General features: G+C 34.2%; 1 protein-coding gene across 1 annotated transcript in view; it reads left to right on the top strand.

Annotated features, from left to right (window-relative positions):
* Window positions 1–18,210, top strand: part of LOC108904661 — a 197,058-nt gene that overhangs the window by 50,724 nt on the left and 128,124 nt on the right. The window contains exons 4-5 of the mRNA XM_018707296.1: window positions 3,587–3,754; window positions 16,372–16,582. Of these exons, the coding sequence (XP_018562812.1) occupies window positions 3,587–3,754; window positions 16,372–16,582 (379 nt within the window). The remainder of the gene's footprint in view (window positions 1–3,586; window positions 3,755–16,371; window positions 16,583–18,210) is intronic.

Below are 18,210 nucleotides of genomic sequence, written 5' to 3'. Positions count from 1 at the left end.
TATAATTGTTTTGGATATAATGGCTTGTCAGGCTTTGGCACAGAAATGTTGATTATTCATGCAAATATACAAAATGTTGGTTTCGCTGAAAATCGAGTAACAAATGCCTATGAATTAGCAACTACCTAATACTACCACAAGAAAAATGTAACCACGAATTTTGAAATCTCTTGTAATAGATTTGGACATAACATACGACAATTGCGAGATAATTAATGATTCACGTAGCCGAAGTTTTAAATTTTGGTTCATCATTTGTCATTTATCATTTTTTCTTTGTAGATACAGTTGCTTTAAAATATTAACACTTTCTGATGATCGATCTGAATCGATCCAAAATCGTAAATTTTTGCATTTACTAATTAAATCCATTCTTAATTTAAAAAAAGGTACGAAGTTGATGATGATTAAAAAAAATGTTGTACTAAATAGAATTTGGTGTCATGTTGTTTGCAACTGGTTATGATGAAAAACAAGTTAATATAGTCCGTGACAACCCTTTTGAACTACCTCAGTTTGTCGTGCATTATTCTCTTTCTGTCGATATCCGTTTTGATTAAATCTTGATTGATTCTCTTGGAATTGGTTCTAACATAAACGAATTTCGTTTTAAATAAGGTGTCTGTCATATCATATTACAAGTTTTTGCTGTTTTAGCGCACATTAATTTGACTATAAAAAGGCTTTTGCAATTGAATTGGAATCATCTAACATAATTGAACATATTATACACTATATCCCAAAGTGATGGAACAAAATTCATATTTTTTTCCAATTTAGATTTAAAAAAATTGCTGAAACAGGTCAATTAGTAAATAGAAATTGTCACTCTGCAATATTTTCTATTTTTTTGAGCCAAATTTGACAGACCTATATTTTATAGTTTAAATATATAGCCCTTCTAAAGATGAATTCAGCGATATAAGATTATACCTACTTTTTGTCATAGTTGTCAAAAAAATGTAAAAAATTGGCTCGTACTGACGACTATTTCAAACAACATAGTTTCTTCTGAACTTTAAAAAACTTACCTACTATTTAATAATTAATTTTAATTAGTCGAGCTACAATAAGTAAGTATCCAAAAAGTTTGAAGAAACGGAAAGTATAATAGATTTACCTGGATCAGGAAGACGAGGAACAGTAAGCGAAAATCCTCACTCGTCCATTAGATCTATCTCAGCCAACCTCAACTTGTCGAAGTCCTCAGTTCACAGAACTCTGAAGACTCAAAAGTGGCATTCTTACAAAGTTAACGTCTTACAAGAACTACGCGTAGATGACACAGACAGAAGATTACAGTTTTGTGAAGAAATTAGAAATTTATTTGAAATACAATCCAACTTAAAAAATCACATAATTTTCACTGACGAAGCAACTTTTTGCTTGTCGAAACCGGTCTGTGCCTGGTGGGTAAACTGACAAACGATCCTAGCTGTTGCACTAGGTGTTGCGAGTATAATTCAATGCCGCTAGGGGCAAATAGCTCTCGGAGTAGTTGTTTCTTGCAGCACTGACAAGTCAAACATTGTGTTACGCCCTCTGTGGGTGGCAGTCGTGCAACAAAGTACCTGCAGTTAGCAGGTCGCTTCCTACTGTAGCCATTTGAATGTCACAGTTGGGAGTCCGCACAAAAAATGGAGCCATTGGCTCCCGCATACAACTTTTTGCTTAAACGGAACCGAGAACAGGGAAAATAGGTACTAGGTTTTGGAGCCCAAAAAATCCGCTTTGGGTGCTCAAAAAACATACACAACGACATCCAAAGTGAATGTTTGGGCTAAAATAGTAGGAAATCGCATATTGGGAACTTATTTCTCTGATGACAATTTGACAGGAGACATTTATTTGGATTTTTTGCGTTTTCAGCTGATTCCTGCCCTGGAATTAATGAGCACGATATGCCTGCTGGTGATGTCTCTGGTTCCAACAAGATGGTGTCCCTTCACATTTTCACCTCGATGTAAGAAATTACCTTCATGCAGTTTTCCTAAATCAATGGATAGGCAGAAGAGGGTCGCGAATGACCACCACGCTCCCCTGACTTAACCCCACTAGACTTTTTTTGTGCTGTTATCTAAAAAGTAAAGTGTATGTGAACAGACCAGACACTATCGAAGGATTGAAAAATCGTATCAGAGAAGAAGTTTGAAACATAACACCAAATGTTATTCAAAATGTAATTGATAACTTTGAACACCGAATTGGGCATTGTGCAATGGTTAATGGGGGCCACTTTGAACATTTGCTGTAATAAAATAAAAAGTAGTACTAAATTATTGTTTTCATTTAATTCCTTATATCACTGAATTCATCTTTAGAAGGGCTATAAAATACACTATAAAATATAAAGCGTCCTATTAAAAAAAAATATTGGTAATGTTATAGGTCTAGAACAAATAATAATTGTGCAGAGTCGGAATAAAAAAGAAATCAATGTAGTGTGCCTTATTTTTGCAAATCCTATCCATTATGAAGATATTAGTTCTAACTGTTTTTCTTGAATAATAAAAAATAGCATTGAAATGCGTTTTCTGAGCTGTCGCAACAAATGGGAATTTTCCAAATGCCTTCTGAAATTTTGAAATTCTGGCTTAAAGAGATAAAAATTCCTACAAATAAGTTTTATTGACAATTCAAAGCTCATTTTCTATGACGAAGTCAGAATTTGAAAATATTCAAAACCAATATGGCCAATCAATTTTTGGTAAACATTTTTAATATTCATATGGATTAACACTTTGAAAGTGCTTCAACTTACGTTAAAACTCAAGGTCGAGCCGAGTATTCGACGTATTGGATCCGCCGTATCGGATTTAACTATTACTAAATTCTGAGCTAGTCTGAGTTCAAAAATATTTGAATAAAAAATTCATGCCGCAAAGGGTTAATGGGTATTCTGGAAAATTATGGCGAGCCCCACATATCAAAAAGAAAAATATTAACAAGATTAAAGTTTTACCTGCAAAATACTGGAATGACCTTCAAATGACTTTTGAAACTTATGGTCATGATCAAGGTTATATCCGGAAGCAAAATTCTCCGCACTTTCTATTTTGGTCTGAAAGATACCGGTTTCTATTTGAAAAATTAACTTGACCTTGAAATTACCGTCAAGGTCAATATCATGGATGGACGTGAAATGGCCCGTTCTTCTCATTTCTGGTCTCAAAAATAGAATTTTGCAACAAAAACTAAAATGACCTTCAAAAGACCTTGAGGGTCATGGTCAAGGTCACCATTAGATGTCCCCCTCAAAACCCTACAACTTTTATTTGAAAATTTTTTTCATTAAGCTCTTAAGAGATATTCACGTGTATTTTTTAAAATGGGACACCCGGTATAATTTTAATGAAGTGCCCTTAATACAAAAACAATTCGGAGTTCTGTGATAAAACCATATAAGTTTGGCTTGTATCTTCAAAATGCAACATTTAATGCTTTTAAAACAGTTTTGACATCACAAGAAATTTTATTACAACTTTGACTTATACCATTTTCTTTTCTAATTGCGAAAGTGAAAAATATAGCGGGGTAAAATGTTACTTGAGTAACACTGTACATATACCAATTCCTATTGTTTCAGAATTTGGGCAGCCAAGCCCCAATAGTCCCCACGAAAATTCTTGGCGATCCTGTAGAACTGGATCGACACCTTATAGAAAATGGTTACGCCGAAGCATTTGCTCATCCTCCGTCCAACTATACAAGTCCGTATATCTACACCGGCCAGCACACTGACATTCAGTTGCATGTAAGTTGCAGTTTTCATATCAGATTGATTGTTATCCATAGCATTGAATATTTAGCCCATAAATTTGCAGGCAAAATATGCATTTTATCCTTCCTCTATTTTATTATTTTCCGCATTAGCAATACTTTGTCTCCTAAACGTCCCCACATTTAAATTTATTCTATATCTTTTTACGCTGTATCAAAAAATTCCTGGATTGTTAGGTTGCACAAATTCAGACCTACAGCAGAAATAGGTACCTACCATACACGAGACAATTGAGATGAAAATTCGCTGACTATCTCTCGAATATACTATTACCTACTCGTTTATATGAATTACTGTCCTAGTGCATCGAGTGTGTCTTCCTGTGCTTTGTACATCTAGGATCCGAGTTTCCTGTGGATAATATTTTCTTGTCCCAACATTTCAGATTGTATCTGTTTAGACGTTTGTAAATTACCATCGCATTCACATGTAGATGTATTTCCTTGTGCGAGAACACAAAATACGCCCTGAAAGTTCACTGAAACTGCGTAAATCATATTAAAATGAGTCAGGGGAATATTCTCATTCTGTTCTTTAAAGATGTTTATTGCTTAGGTATAACTCTTTTTTAAGGATATTTGTTTCCATAAATAAAATCCTATTTGAATTGTTATATTAACATGAAGGATTTATATAAAAGTCATTAAATAGCAGAATTAGTTTTTTGTTTATCATGTTTGACTGAAATTGCCGAAAAATAATGGATGACCCAAAATTCACATAGGGAGTAATTTTGGCAGAAAACACAGGTTTTTAATTAAAAATTGTAAATTTTTTATTGATTCATAAAATATACAGTATAGGGTTATGTATGGAATAGCATATCGGGTACCGGCCTTTGCGGGTTTATTGGCACATACCTACACACTCTTTTGTCGAAATTTTTCTTAACCATTTTGCATAAAAGCGGCCCGATTTCGTTGATATACCGCTCAATTTCCTCCTTCAGCGAAGGTGGTCGTGGGTTTGTTGGCATAAACGTTAGACATCAAAAAGTCCATCCACGTTAAATCGCATGATCGGGGCTGCCAAATCTGATCTTCAAAACAGGAAAGTTCAGTTATTCAGATAACTGAATTGTTTCTCGAACTGTATGGCATGAGCCACAGTTTTGTTGAAACCACATGTCGTCTACATCCATACCTTGCAATTTAGGCACACAAATTGGATTGTCATGTCCCGATAGCGAGCACCATTAACTGTTATTGCTTTACCAGCCACATTTTCGAAGAACAATGGTTCGATGATGCTTCCAGCTCAACATCCGCACCAAACAGTGACACGTTGTGGATGCATTTGTTTCTCAACACTCACTCGAGGATTTGCTGAACCAACCCTAAATGCGACAATTTTGTCGATTAACAAAGCCATCAAGATGAAAATGAGCCTCATCGCTGATGATGATTTTGTTCGAAAAATTCACATTCACTTGTTGTTCCATAATCCAATCAACGAACTTTCTTTCCTCTGCGTGGTCAGTAGACTTCAGTTCTTGAGTCAATTGAACTTTGTAAACATGAAGATGCAAATCTTTCGTAAGAACCAGCTTCTCGAAAGGTTCAGTTCTTGACCACAGTGCCGAATTGTTGTTCCTGGATTCTCAGCAACACTCGCACGAACTGCTTCGATGTTCTGTGTTGAACGACTTGATGAAGGACGACCAGAGTGTTTAAGACCACTAATTCATCCACTTTCCCTAAATTTCTCATTAACTTCTTCACAGTTGATGAAGCTAAATCACTATTCCAACCATGTTTTGTACGAAAATTGCGCACTATACCTTCTCTATTTTTTAAATATTGCTCAACAATGAAATCGCGTTATTCTTTCTTGTAGCGCTCCATTTTTACACTGCCTCTTTTTTTCGCTGGTAATACTTTACCACATAACTGGCGCAAAATTCAAATCTTGTGTAAATTTTGGAACACCCAATATTATTAAAGTGGGAATTGATGACGTCTTTATTGGAAGCTTCAAAATTAGGAATTTTCATTAGGTTTATACTGGCCATTCTGTTATGTTTTATTATTTGCTAAGTGGTAGTACCAACAATAGCCAATAGGACAGTTAGTTGCTTTAGCGTAAATCTAAAATACCCCGGATTTAATCGCAATGAAGTGCCAGCACAAATACTTTTCTCTGGAATCTGGAATTTAGGGAGTGTAGCTTTTAAAGCTACAGCACTTAGGCCCCATTGGGCCCCTTGTACTTCTTCCGGTAGGAAATCAATCCACCTGTGCCGCTAACCAACCTATTACAGAGAAAAAGGTGATGACGTTGCTCAGGGGGATCTCTGTAATATAGGCCATAGAAGGCATACTTCTCTCTGTTAATGAACCATAAGCTGGAATTATTTGTATATCGAAATCATGGAATTGATTCTGTATTTATCTTTAAATAATATAATCCAAATTTTCACAAATGCCTATCCGATACGGTAATTTGAATTGAATTTTTTTTTTTTTTGAAAAACTATCCGTTAAAGAAATAATGTACGTTTTAAATAAATATTTTATGAAAACTATTTAAGTTAAACATTCAGCATGTCTGCGAATGGAATTGAGAAAAGAGAAAACTTTTTATATTTCATTTTATGAACAAAAAAAAAAAATCTTGTTAAAATTTTCTACTGCTGTTCATGTGTACAATAATGCAGTTTAAGTGGCCTCACATATACAGGGTGTCCCCTATTAAGAACTGATTAGAAGTATATTAATTGATTTTATCATTAATAATATACCAAGTCAGTTAATCACTTCATAAATAACCATTTAATATACAGGGTGTCTCTAAAAAGGATGGACAACGCCTGACCACAAGTTCCTTTGATGAAAATAGCCTTCTAAATATAGAACAGATAACCTAGTTTTTTTTCAAATAATTTGAATATTGTTTTTCTTAGAAACTTCAAATTTGGTACACATATTTTTTATATAAGGCCAATGTAAATACAGAATTTTGTGAGAATATATATACAGGATGTTCTCTTTCTAGTGCCTGTGCGCCACTGGCTATCCCGTAACTTTTTTGTCTGTCCGCCAATGACGACAGAATTTATATTTTTAAAAATAAGCACCATTTTAGAAGATTTTTTTCTCTTACAAAATTTTGATATCGTTTGTGGATTTCGAGTAAAATTGACATTTTTTACACATTAAATAATATAAAATCAGTTTAAGATAATTAGAACAGTCTAGTACGAGGTGCCATATAACAAAGGAACAAATTCATAACAATAATTAAAAGGTTCAGTGTCAAGCTAGGTGTGATTTAATTTTAGCTTACTTTGTTTTTTATTGCAATTTATACTTTTGCTGAACAAACTGATATGTTATATGCTGAAAGATTTCCTAATCGAAGAATTCCAAATCACAAAACATTTGCTATTGCGGAGAGACGCCTTCGGAAAACAGGACGTTGTTTACTTGTAACATTAACTTGTGGACAACGTATGGCCGGAACTATTCAGCTGGAGGAAAAAATTTTGGAAAGAGTCGAAGAAATTCTGCAAGTAAATACAAGGCGTTTAGCGGCAGAGGTCGGCTTTCGAAAAGTTCCTTTAAAAGAGTATTAAAAGACAAGTTATTACAGGTTACTATCCTAACAGGTGGATAGATAGAGGAAATAATGTCCTTTTAAAATGTCCACCTCGATCCCCGGACCTAAAACCATGTAATTATTTCCTTTGGGGAGCGTTGAGGACAACAGTTTTATTTAGGTTTATTTAAAATGTTAATGTTGACTTTCTCATTATTGGTTACAAGTGTTGATTTTTTATCTTATTGATTGATAATACTAAGACTAAAAATGTGTAGTTATTTTTGTTAATATGTCGTGTTTTCATTATTATTCCCTGCTTTGAGGCTGTAGTTATAACTGATTTTTTACAAATCGGAATTTTTGACTGTATTTAATGTATACAAAATTCCAATTTTACTCGAAATCCACAAACGATATCAAAATTTTGTAAGAGCAAGAAAATCTTCTAAAATAGTGCTTATTTTTAAAAATATAAATTCTGGCCTCACTGGCGTACACACAAAAAAATTACGGGATAGCCAGTGGCGCATAGGCACTAGAAAGAGAACTTCCTGTATTATCATCAAATTTTTTATTTCCGTTGTCATTTTATGAAAAAATATGTGTTCAAAATTTGAAGTTTCTAAGAAAAATAGTTTTCAAATTATTTGAAAAAAATAGATTATTTATTCTATATTTAGAAAGCTATATCTCAGTAGGCGTGTACTTTTGTATATAGGTAAGTTAGGCTAAATAGTCTTAGTTTCATCCAAGGAACCTGCGGTAAAGCGTTGTCCATCCTTTTCAGGGACACCCTGTATACAGGGTGTCCTCAGAACATCCTAACTTTGTTGTTACTATAGTAGAGGATACCCTGTATATATTAGCTATCTTAAAACAACATATTTTATGACAAGAATGACTTTTTTCTACAAAATTAAAAATAAAAATATTTTCACTCTGTTCCAACTCTATTCGTGAACACACTATAAAAAAACTGATAATAACTAAAATTTAATTAACACAGGAATGTCAGTGCCCTAGGTAACATTTTTCCCCAAAAAAAACTTTTATTGGTATCCAGGGTATTTATTTCATTATAACGGAAAATGTCATCCTATATTATGATTAAAAATATGAATTATAGAATCGTAATTCCGCAGTGTGAAATTATCGAATTGATTTGTATTCGTGAAATTTAATATAATAAGGAGAATCGGGCCATATGGCTGTAATATATTTTCCAACTGACAGCAGATAACGATCTATCTCTGCCCTTTCACGGAGATCCAGGGATGCAGCAGTTAATGTCGTTAAGGAATGATGTACGTGTATAGATATTCGTTGTTCATTTTAATCGACCTGTTCGCATTTCTTAAATCAAGTAATAAATAAATGTAGGAGTAATTAGTAACCAGTTATAAAATATTTTTACGTTAGTTGGTGTGGTTGCTCTCTTACAAAGAAATCTGAATCTGTGTATGGCATACCGTTGCACAGCTTGAAGTCATTCGATGTGAATTATTTTCTATTGCTTCTTTCTAGAATTCTATTACATAGATCCATTAACAGTTCTGTATTTGCTGTGTGCTCAGCGAGTGCTGTCCTGCTTTAGTTTAACTATCTCTTCACCTGTCTAGTGTAGCAACAAAAGCTACCCACCCGTGTATTAAATTAAAACTTTTTAAAAAACCCATTTGACTTCATTAAAAAGTTTTATACAGTGTGTTAAACAAAAAAATCTACCTAAAATTAATATTTAGCAGCTGTCATTTTATTATAATCACCAGTCTTTTTTAACAATTTTAAAAGTTTTGAAAAAAAATCTATAATTGAAATGTCGATTGGTACATCGTAAAAATTGTTGGAGATACATTTTTGCCGAGTTTTAAGCGAGTGACCCTGTATAAAACTGTCCTATTCTAGAATATACAGGGTGTTTCAGAAAACATGGGCCAACACTCGGAGGCAGATTCCCAACCTAAAAACAAGATTATTTTTTCATATCAACATGGGTTCGATTTCGCTTTGTTCCTTAGCTACAGGGTGTCACAGTTTTAAAAAATGTTTTTCCAAAAATCTAGATTTCCACTTGGAATTAAATGAAATTTGGACAACTAAACTCTAACCAATATGTTTGAATAGGGCAAAGTCCACTACAAGCGAGAAACATTGTTTCCTTATCTTTTAAAATAATTCTGTACTATTAAAATATAACATTATTTAAAGAAAAAATTGTAATACCCACTGAGGATTAATATTAATAAGACACACGGCAAGTTCTTGGCACTAAACGAATAATATTATAGTCATAAATAATTTGCTACATCTATGTTAAATGCGTTTTGCTATAAAAACATGTTGCTTATGCCCGAGTGTTTGTTATTTATATGCCAAACATATAAAAATTCTTTTAATAAAATATGTTTCGACTTGTTCATTTATTATTGCACTTTATGATTTTCTTAAATGAGTGGCAACGTCGCGAACCTGGCGTCCCATCTGTTCTAGCTATCTTTTATTAACTCGTTTTATGGGCATAAATTTATCTTTGTTGCTGGCTCACTACCGGCAGTTCAGTTGAAATCCTTTTAACGGCAATTTTACAATTCATAATTAATTCTAGATAAATAAATAATTGTTTATTTTAATATTACATTTAAAAAACCGAAAACTCGAGGGGGAAGACGAAAAAATAGTAAGAGTCAATTCTTGATCGAAATTGAGCTAGAATTTAATTCATGCAAATATAAATTAGACATCTCAACGAAGAACCATTTTTTCTTCGATTAAATACAAGAGCCTACAAGTAAGTCCGGTCCTGTAATCCATGCTCACAATAATAATACCTAGGAATGTGTATTCGGTTGTAAATAGTTAGTTGTCCAAATTTTATTTAATTCCCTCAAGTGAAAATCTAGATTTTTGGAAAATACATATTTTATTTTAAAATTTTGACACCCTGTAACTAAAAAACGAAGCTAAATTGGACCCATGTTGATATGAAAAAAATAATCTTCTTTTTGGGTTAAAAATCTGCCCCCCGAGCGTTGGCCCATGTTTTCTGAAACACCCTGTGTACAAGATGTTACAAATTCGCTTCTCACTACAGGGATCTCGGAAACGGTAACAGATACGAAGTAGCTTAAATGGGGGCAAAGTTGCATAATCAGGGGACCAATATTATGCATTTAAAAAATCAAGGCTAACATGATTAGTTTTCGAAATATTTCACAGGGTCTAACGACACTTGCATTATACGATAATTCAATAAACAAAGAAATCTAAATAAACAATTTAGATAAATTTGGAACGAATACACTGAAGATGAATTTTCGAGACAAAACGTCTGAATCTTGTTCGGGCTGAGGCAGTACAGTATTTGGGGTCACGAAGGCTTGCAAAATATGTAATAAAATTTCTAGGGTCGTATTTAAAAAAAATGAAGTTGATGATGGTCCTGGAGAGACGAAATGTTACGTATAAAAATTCACTATGTTATTCGATAGAGGGCAAAAAGTGGCCATGAGAAAGTGTTCTTCTTTTTTCAATATCACCTCAAACAAGGCTGAAATGAAACAAAAACGGATTTACAAAATTTCGTTTTTTTTTCCAAATATATCGAAAACTAATCAGCCTTGATTTTTTAGAGGCATAATGTTGGTCCCCTGATTACGCAACTTTGCCCCCATTTAAGCTAGTTTGTATCTCTTACCGTTTCCGAGATCCCTGTAGTGAGAAGCGAATTTGTAACAGCCAAGTAAGTTTTTCTCTATAATACCCTATATATCCCACTGATTGCATTAAATTCGTTCAACAACTTTTTCCTTTGGTTAGGTCATACAAGGTTTGATCAAAAAGTAACGGGAATTGTTAATTTTCTCAGAAAGTATTTTTTTTATCTTCAATTTTTATTCCAGCCATCTGTTTTTCTATATAATTTCATTGAGATCGCGACAAAATGTACGTAAAGTTTTGGTTTCTACCATTTTTCACCTGCGTCTTTCAAGTAACTGTTGACGAGTAGTGATTTCAACATGGTAGACAATGTCCGTATAAATAAAAATTCAAAGGATTTAAATCTGGGGAACCTGGTGGCCATGCTGTTGGACCTTGTTGACCTATCCACTTATTCGGGAAATGATCATTAAACCAAGCAGACTTGTCTCCCTCTATGTGGTGGTGCACCACCGTGCTGATACCACTTTTTTTGGAAAATATTAAGCCTTGCGGATCTGCATTTAAACAATAACTTAAAACACTTACAGGCAGTAAATTATTGTTGAAAATGTTGACACTAAACGTTGCTGAAATCGTCTTGATCTAATTGCATGGTGATTTTGTAACGCCCAGAAATGATCAATATGATTAATATTTATGTCGTCCCTCGTAAACCATGCTTTATCAGAGTACAAGACAAGCGAATGAATCTTTCATTTTGGGCATGTTGTTGATGTAACCAGCAACAAATTATAATCGCTGAAGAGCATCTCCAGCTTATAACGGTTGTACATTTTAGCGATGAAATGGATGTTAAATTTCTCTGTTCAATACACGCCATATAAAATTCGGTGATAAATGAAGATTCTTCTTCTCGAAGTGTACGAAGTGATGCACTAAGGACTGTCTGGGCATGTTGGTACTTGGTATCTATTTGGGTATCTTCGTCGGTATACTCGGGCTGCTTGTCTGGCATCCAATCGGAATACCCATGTACGAAGACAATATTCAGTTGTAACGCTAAGTGTCAAATGAATAAAAAAATTATACAAATTATAATCGGACTTATGTTCATATAAGAAAAAAATGTCTGAAATTAACCCAGCTTCCATTTGTCAAAGAAACTGTGTAAAACTTCAGCAAGGAAACATTTCCAAAACAAAAGTACCGTTAGTTCCATGCATACAACTTTCTCAGTACTATTACATTTTTCTAAGCTATCCTTTTAGTAAATTCTCGCAAGTTTCCACCACACCACAGGTGTTACTCTAAAGACTGCGGGTTGGCTAGGTAATTGATATCTGGATAGTTCGATACAAAGTAACCACATAGATGCTTGGCGCGCCAGATTCATCAGTAGAATGTACAGCAAATTAGAGAAACCCCCAAACTATTTTAACTGGGTTAGTTCTGTTCAGTGTCATGTTGAAACAAGTTGAGTTTGCTTGAAAACATAATTAACTGTCGTTATGGGAGAAATATAGATGAGAGGGTTTGATGCTGTAAATGTGTATCTAATTCTCCAAATGTAAATTATACATAATAGAACTACTCTGAATAATAGATACCATTGAAACAAACAAGTTAACAGTTTTTCAACTTTTTCATTAGTTGCAAAAATGGGAATACATAATGAAAAAATGCAACAATTAGGAACAAATTAAAAATGAATGCCTCTTTAGTTTATTTAGAGCAACTGCTCTTCAATATTATGAAAACTAGTAAGCCAAGCATTTTATGAGACTAAAAGTATCATCTACAGAGGACACAAAATCTTCTTTCAAAGGAAAACAATGGTACATAGGTATTTAATCATTTTTTAAACTCGATATAATATTCAACATATCGCAGTTGTTAAAATTATTATTATAAATAACGATGCACGTTGCGGTAATTGCATATTTCATAAACCGAGGAACCGTTTGTTGAAATTAAAATTATTGAATTGAAATTGAAATTATTATTTTATCTTTTATATAAGATATTTGAGACTTACAATTTCTTCAAAAGCTTTTTTAGATAAGTACCTTCAGTTTTGAGTAGATATTTTTAAAACACCTGCGCATAAATTCTAAATCATGATTATGTACAGTGTACTCGAAAATGCTACATTATTTTCCTCCGTTGTTGTTCGAGATATAAAACAGATCGAAAATTGTAGCGATTTTTAGAAATAAATATTTCGATACACTTAACATAAAGATACCTGAATTTTGCTTTTTCGGGATAAAGATCTAACTTGTGTTTTTCAATCTGTAGATCTTCACACTAGACCTCCGGAATAGCTATACAAATATTTTGATATTCATATTTAACAGTTTTCGAGATATACGTAGTAGCCTTGGGTGAACATTGATAATTAAAAAAATTATGTTAATCTGTCGACTAAATGGAGTAAAATGTTTCCACAAGCAGAAAATTACGATATAGTGACAATTTTCTTAAAATAACAAAATTTGTCAAAACATTCCTATTTAATTTGTAGTAAATCAAAAATATTTAGGTATTTTTTAAATGACACACGAGTATACGTTATAAGACTATAGAATTTGTTCTTCAAAACGTAGTTTTAAAACATCGATACCAAATGGGAGGCAATAAAATCATTAAAAAATAAAAAACCGAATGATTGAATGGAGATACAGTGGGAAATAACATTATTTGTTGTTGTTTGTTAACATATTAAGAATAAATATGCAGTGTCTCCAAAACTATTGTTGATGAGTATAATATAATATAATATAATATAATTATAATACACTTAAAATAATAAGTGTACACGCTACAAAGGTATAAATGTGAATAAGTCTGCTTTGGTATAATTTTTAACAACCTTCTACCTAGCAATTTATATAATATTTGAAATTCCGGCAATAAAACATCTGGCAAACATTCGCATATCCCAGAAAATTTTAGTTTCCAAGATACCAACTGTTGATCGTCTTAAGTTTAACTAAACGATACTGGGTAAACAACTATACAACGCCATCATGCGATCNAATATAATATAATATAATATTTAAAAACTTTTTGCACGGTCTTTCCAGTGATCCAAAGATATACAAGATATTCAATAGATAATAACATAAGTTAGGTCTATATCTCGAATGTGCTACATCCAATTAATAATAATTATTATTATCTGTCTTTTTACTCTAATCCCTTCTAAAGGTCTTTAAAAAAACCTCATCAAATGAAGTCAAACAGTATTCTTCGATTCAAGACTGTTGATATTGCAGGAAAATACTATGCAGGATCCACCATTTAAAACACCCTAAGCCTGTATTTTATACAGTTACAAGATATCGTAATAATCGAGATATGAATTCTCTTAATTGTTGATATTGCAGCAAACAACTATTAAATCATTATCCAAAATAAAAAAGTAAAAATATGTCCATAAACACACACACAAACAGAAATCGAAAAATCTATTTTCCCAGACCAGGTTGCCTTCATGTTTGTGGGGTCGTGATCACGATCCCGGCGTCCATATGACCCCATCAAGTCTAGATCAAGGTCAAATGAAGGTCAAACACATTAACTCGATTGATACCATTTTTTTGATCCCGAATTTTGAAAGAGTGGAGAATACGTCCGAATACGCTTCGACTTCTGAATGTCATTTGCAGGTGATCTAGAGGTTAAATCCTTCTTTTGATCTCTCTTAGCTAGAAATGGCTCTCGAACCAGTTAACTCTTATGTTTTTGGGTTTGCTGATCGTGATCCCGACGTCTATATGACCTCATCATATCAAGGTCAAGGTCAAATGAAGGTCAAATTAACTCGAATGATACAATTTTTTTGACTGAAATTGTTAAATAATATAATCATTTTAAAGGAATATCTTGCATTCCTGCTATTATGTTATTACAATTGACAAAGATCAACACGTAGAAAATTGCTACAAATATTGATTACCCAAAAAACAGTTCACATAAATCTAGTCGTAATTACCACTTTTGAAACTGTCGTTTTAAAATGTAATTTTTTCTAAAAGTTTTGTTTTTTATATGTAATTTTCCTCTATTAATATCACAGGCACAAAAAAATGTCAAGACCCAGAGGGGTAGACCCCCCCCTACCCCTTCGTTTTTGGGGTCGCTGAAACCGAATATGACCATTAAAAAAATGTGAGTAGCCATTTTCCTGTTACCATCCCTTCTGGGAGTTGTGGGAGTCATACAAAGTCGAGTAGGGTGAGTATTCCTTTGTTTTCTGGGCCACTAAGAACGAAGAAGACAACCAAAAATGAATTACCCCCTAGCGTCACTTTACCACCCCCATACACCCCTTTATGGGGGTTGAAGTGTCAGTTTTCATACAAAGTCGAATAGGTTGTGTATGCTTACATTTTCCAGGCTGCTGAAAACAAAGAACTACCGAAAATGAATCCAACCCCCTCCTCAACCCTCAGCACTCTTTGCCACCCACATTTGTTTTCAGCATCCTAGAAAACATAGGCATACACAACCCACTCGACTTTGTATGAAAATTGACGCTTCAAGCCCCATAAAGGGGTGTATGCGGGTGGTAAAGTGACCTTAGGGGGTAACGACGGGGTCTTATTCATTTTTGGTAGACTTCTTCGTTCTTAGTGGCCCAGAAAACAAAGGAATACTCACCCTACTGGACTTTGTATGAGATTTGACATTTCAACTTCCAGAAAATAGTGTACGGGGGTGGTAAAGAGAAGCTAGGGGGTAACGAGGGGGTCTAATTCGCTTTTGGTAGTCCTCTTTGTTCTTAGTGGCCAAGAAAACATAGGAATACACACCCTACTCGACTTTGTATGCGAATTGACATTTAAATTCCCAGAAGGGGGTGTATGGGGGTGGTAACGGGGAAATGGCTAGTTAAATTTATTTTTAATGGACATATTCGGTGTCAGCGACCCCAAAAACGGAAGGGTGGGGGTCTACCCTCTAGGTCCTGTCATTTTTTTGTGTGCCTGTAGTTTATTAATTTCATTCACAAGAAAGCTACCTGATGAAACAAGTAACAGAAAAATGTGGATCTTGTCTGTGGTGTTAAATACCGTTTGCATTACTAGATTTCTGGTATCAAAAAATATCGACAAGATTTTTTTTTAAATTGCATTTTTCGTAAGAGAAGCGAGAAGAGAAGAGAAGCTTTGTTCTGCTACAACACCTCCTATAAAGAGCTTAGTTCTTTGAACTAAATTTCGCGACACGAATCTACACTTCGACGTATCGGCTCACAATGGGGTTTGGGATATTAATTACCCCTCTTATGTAACAGTATTATGTAGCCTCTCCTAATTATCCCCTTATCCTTTCCAACCCGACAAATCTCAGCTCCACTACGACCTTTTAACGCTTAATTGCAGGGTATTTCCGGGATGGTGGAGATGGCCAGGGACCCTAGAGCTAATGTGCCCTATGTCCCGGCCGAGGTACACAACAGTTTCCCGAAAATGCTCCCCATGGACCTGACGCTGCACGAGTCCGACTTGCCAGAAACGGAGACCTACGTCGTCGAACTGAAAAAGGACGACCTCGGTCTAGGCATCACTGTCGCTGGTTACGTCTGCGAGAAGGGTGAGTTTGTCTCAGTTCGTTCAATAAAATGCGATTTTTGTTACTTGTTGAGTCACGAGGGACCTTCTGTCAAGTGAAGCAGGTGGCGAAAGTAATAAAATGTTGCGACAGGGTGGTTTTTAAGTATGTTTTAATAATAATAAAGGCGATTTCTTATTTATTTCTAATAAAAATTAGCAACATATGTGGTAACGTAGGTACTACATATTCCAAAAAAATATTTTTGCTTTTATAACAGTAATATTGTTGTCAAACCTCATAATTTAAAAAAAGGCAGGAAATTTTAGGATCAGGAGCCATATGGACTCTTTCTTAATTCGTGAAAATGTTTATTCATCACAAAAACTTGACAATAAAAATGAAAACAAACACAGCATACCGTCACTGAAAGAATAGAGCTTCGAAACTTCCAACCTTGTTAAAAACACCTCGTAGAAAATAAAATCTTTTGCCCCCGTTTTCATATGTTATTAACATCCCTATTTAAAGATTGATCAAGCACGTGACTATCGAAACTATTGGCACAGACAATATAGCGTATCGCTACAGACTGCTACTTAAATGCTGGAAATTGGCAACCCGAAATGGAAGCAGGGTCTCCTTAGCCGGCTTCCAACTATAAAATTTAGCGTGGTAACTCTTCTACTTGCTAATAGGCGGCAGTTCCAGCGGTGGCTTTGTTGCCAAATAATAACTGCTAAATAAATTTAATGCTTTCAATTANTTTTTTTTATAAATAAATAGAAGTAACTCCGGAACTACTGGTCTCAGGAACACGACAGTCATTCACTGGAAATCTGGTAAAAAAACAAAAAAAAAATAATATGCCCTACGCTCTTTCTGGGCCGAGATAGCCCTTTTTTTTTAAAAATCAAAGCTCCATTGTTTATAAACATTAAGGGCTCAAATTAATGCTATATATGCACAAAGGTCTAAGATTCATGAATAAATAAAAAACTTAGTAGTAACTCAAAATGGAGTTTCTTAGCTCGTTCAGTCGGCGAAGGGGGGGAAACGTGCTGGAAAAACAGATTCAAAATCGTGCCTGCTCGAAAATTTTGCAATGTCTCGGCTTCCGCTTGACGTAGAAGCTTCATTTTTTTAAAACTGGGGTAGCTCGTCGTAAAAATGACAACTAGACGACCAAGCAACCCCTAAAATAAGGGTTGGTTCTTATAAGTGGTTTTTAAAACATTTTTTCGTCGTCTAATTTGACTACAAATACCTATAAACATATGGAATGCAATTAACAACCCCTAAAATGTCATCCCTCCGGGGTTGGTTTTTATTACCTGTGGGTTTGTAAGTATTCAGTCATATCTCTGTAACTACTGCATGGATTTTAACGTTTGACGGCTCATTTTTTTCGTGTTTGAAAACATCGTATGTTGTATCGCTTATAGACCGGGAGATATTAGACTGAAGTTCGACGACGTCTTTCTCGTTTATGCCTCTGAGAGTACTGACAGGTAACCGAGGGATAAGCACAATAAACTAAATTTAAAAGATGGACTGCGGGACACCTTTGTGAAAATTCAATTTTCCTTTTCAAAAAAATAATGTGTACAGCGACGTATTTCTCACTTATGCCATGTTCGTAAGTTGAAGAGAAGTATCGATTTTATCAC

The sequence above is a fragment of the Anoplophora glabripennis genome, unplaced genomic scaffold (genome assembly GCF_000390285.2).
Source record: "Anoplophora glabripennis isolate ALB-LARVAE unplaced genomic scaffold, Agla_2.0 scaffold186, whole genome shotgun sequence".
Taxonomy (NCBI): Eukaryota; Metazoa; Arthropoda; class Insecta; order Coleoptera; family Cerambycidae; genus Anoplophora; species Anoplophora glabripennis.
Note: the sequence above shows the minus strand (reverse complement) of the source record. Positions and strands in the feature narration are given on the sequence as shown.